At 68.4% G+C, this 1,271-nt stretch overlaps 1 protein-coding gene across 1 annotated transcript in view; it reads right to left on the bottom strand.

Moving 5' to 3' along the window:
* Positions 1–1,262, bottom strand: part of TGFB1 (transforming growth factor beta 1) — a 14,656-nt gene extending 13,394 nt beyond the window's left edge. The window contains exon 1 of the mRNA XM_006910702.3: positions 186–1,262. Within this exon, the coding sequence (XP_006910764.1) occupies positions 186–540 (355 nt within the window). The 5' untranslated portion in view covers positions 541–1,262. The remainder of the gene's footprint in view (positions 1–185) is intronic.
* Between the last annotated feature and the right edge of the window lie 9 nt (positions 1,263–1,271).

Below are 1,271 nucleotides of genomic sequence, written 5' to 3'. Positions count from 1 at the left end.
GAGGGTGGGGGCGGGTAGGGGTGCTCAGCTCTATCCTCTTTGGGATCCTCTCCCACGTTCCGGCGCCCCCGGGGGTCCTCTTCCTCCAGTCAGTTTCCTCCGTTAGTAATTTCCTCCCCCTGACCCCTGCACGCCGGCGCCCCCTGGGGGCTCCCTTCCAGGGTCCCCGGCCCTTCCAAGCTCACTGTGGGTGTTTTCCACGGTTAGCACGCGGGTGACCTCCTTGGCGTAGTAGTCCGCCTCCGGTTCGGGCTCCGGCTCTGCGCTCTCCCCGGCCACCCGGTCACGGGTACTGTTGTAAAGGGCCAGCACGGACTCGGGCAGCGGGCCGGGCGGCACCTCCCCCTGACTCGGGGGACTGGCGAGTCGCAGCTTGGATAGGATCTGGCCGCGGATGGCCTCGATGCGCTTCCTCTTCACCAGCTCCATGTCGATGGTCTTGCAGGTGGATAGTCCGGCGGCCGGCCGGCCAGGCGTCAGCACTAGTAGCCACAGCAGCGGCAGCAGCAGCGGCAAGAGCCGCAGCCCGGAGGGCGGCATGGGGGAGGCAGCGCCCCCCGGCACTGCCGAGAGCGCGAGCCGGGCTGGGCTGGGAACAGGGAGGCCCCGCCCCTACAGGAGCTGGCTGGGGGTCTCCCTAGGAAAGGTAGGAGGGCCTAGGGGGTGGGGTGGGAAGGTTGAGGCCCTCGAGGAGAATGGAGAGGAGACTCTGGTGGGTGGCTTCTCGGTATCCCACGGGAAAACCCGAGATGGGCGCGATCTAGTACCAGAGGTGGGTGGTCCTGAATAGGGGAGCTGAGGCAGGTCTAAGAGAGATCCGGTCTCCCGGATCCCGGAGGAGAAGGGTCCTTGGACGCGTAGAGGCTCAGGAGAGAGGCCGGGATATGGGGCGTGCAGGGGGGTGCGCCCGAGGTCTTAGGGTCGGGTCTTCGCGGGAGTCGGGTTTGTGGTTCCTGAGGGCTGGTCCGCAGTGGGGGCGCCTGGGGGACGACGTGTAGACAGGGAGGGAGCAAGCGTCCGAGGCGGTAAGGGGGCAGTCTGGGGTCCCCAAGTCCTGCCTCCTCGCCGGGTTGCGCCGCGCCAAGCGGTCCCCGCGCCTCCGGCTCCCAGCGGCAGCGGAAAAGTCTCAAAACTTTTTTTCCTCTTCTCCCAACTAGCTCGTCCCTCCTCCCGCTCCTCCTCCCCCTCCTCCCCGCAGTGGCGGCGGCGGCGGCGGGGGCGGCGGCGGCTCGTCTTAGACTCTGGGGCCTCGGGCTGCTCCTCGGCGGCTC

Source organism: Pteropus alecto, unplaced genomic scaffold (assembly GCF_000325575.1).
Source record: "Pteropus alecto unplaced genomic scaffold, ASM32557v1 scaffold474, whole genome shotgun sequence".
Classification (NCBI taxonomy): domain Eukaryota; kingdom Metazoa; phylum Chordata; class Mammalia; order Chiroptera; family Pteropodidae; genus Pteropus; species Pteropus alecto.
This window is presented reverse-complemented; position numbering and strand designations above follow the sequence as displayed.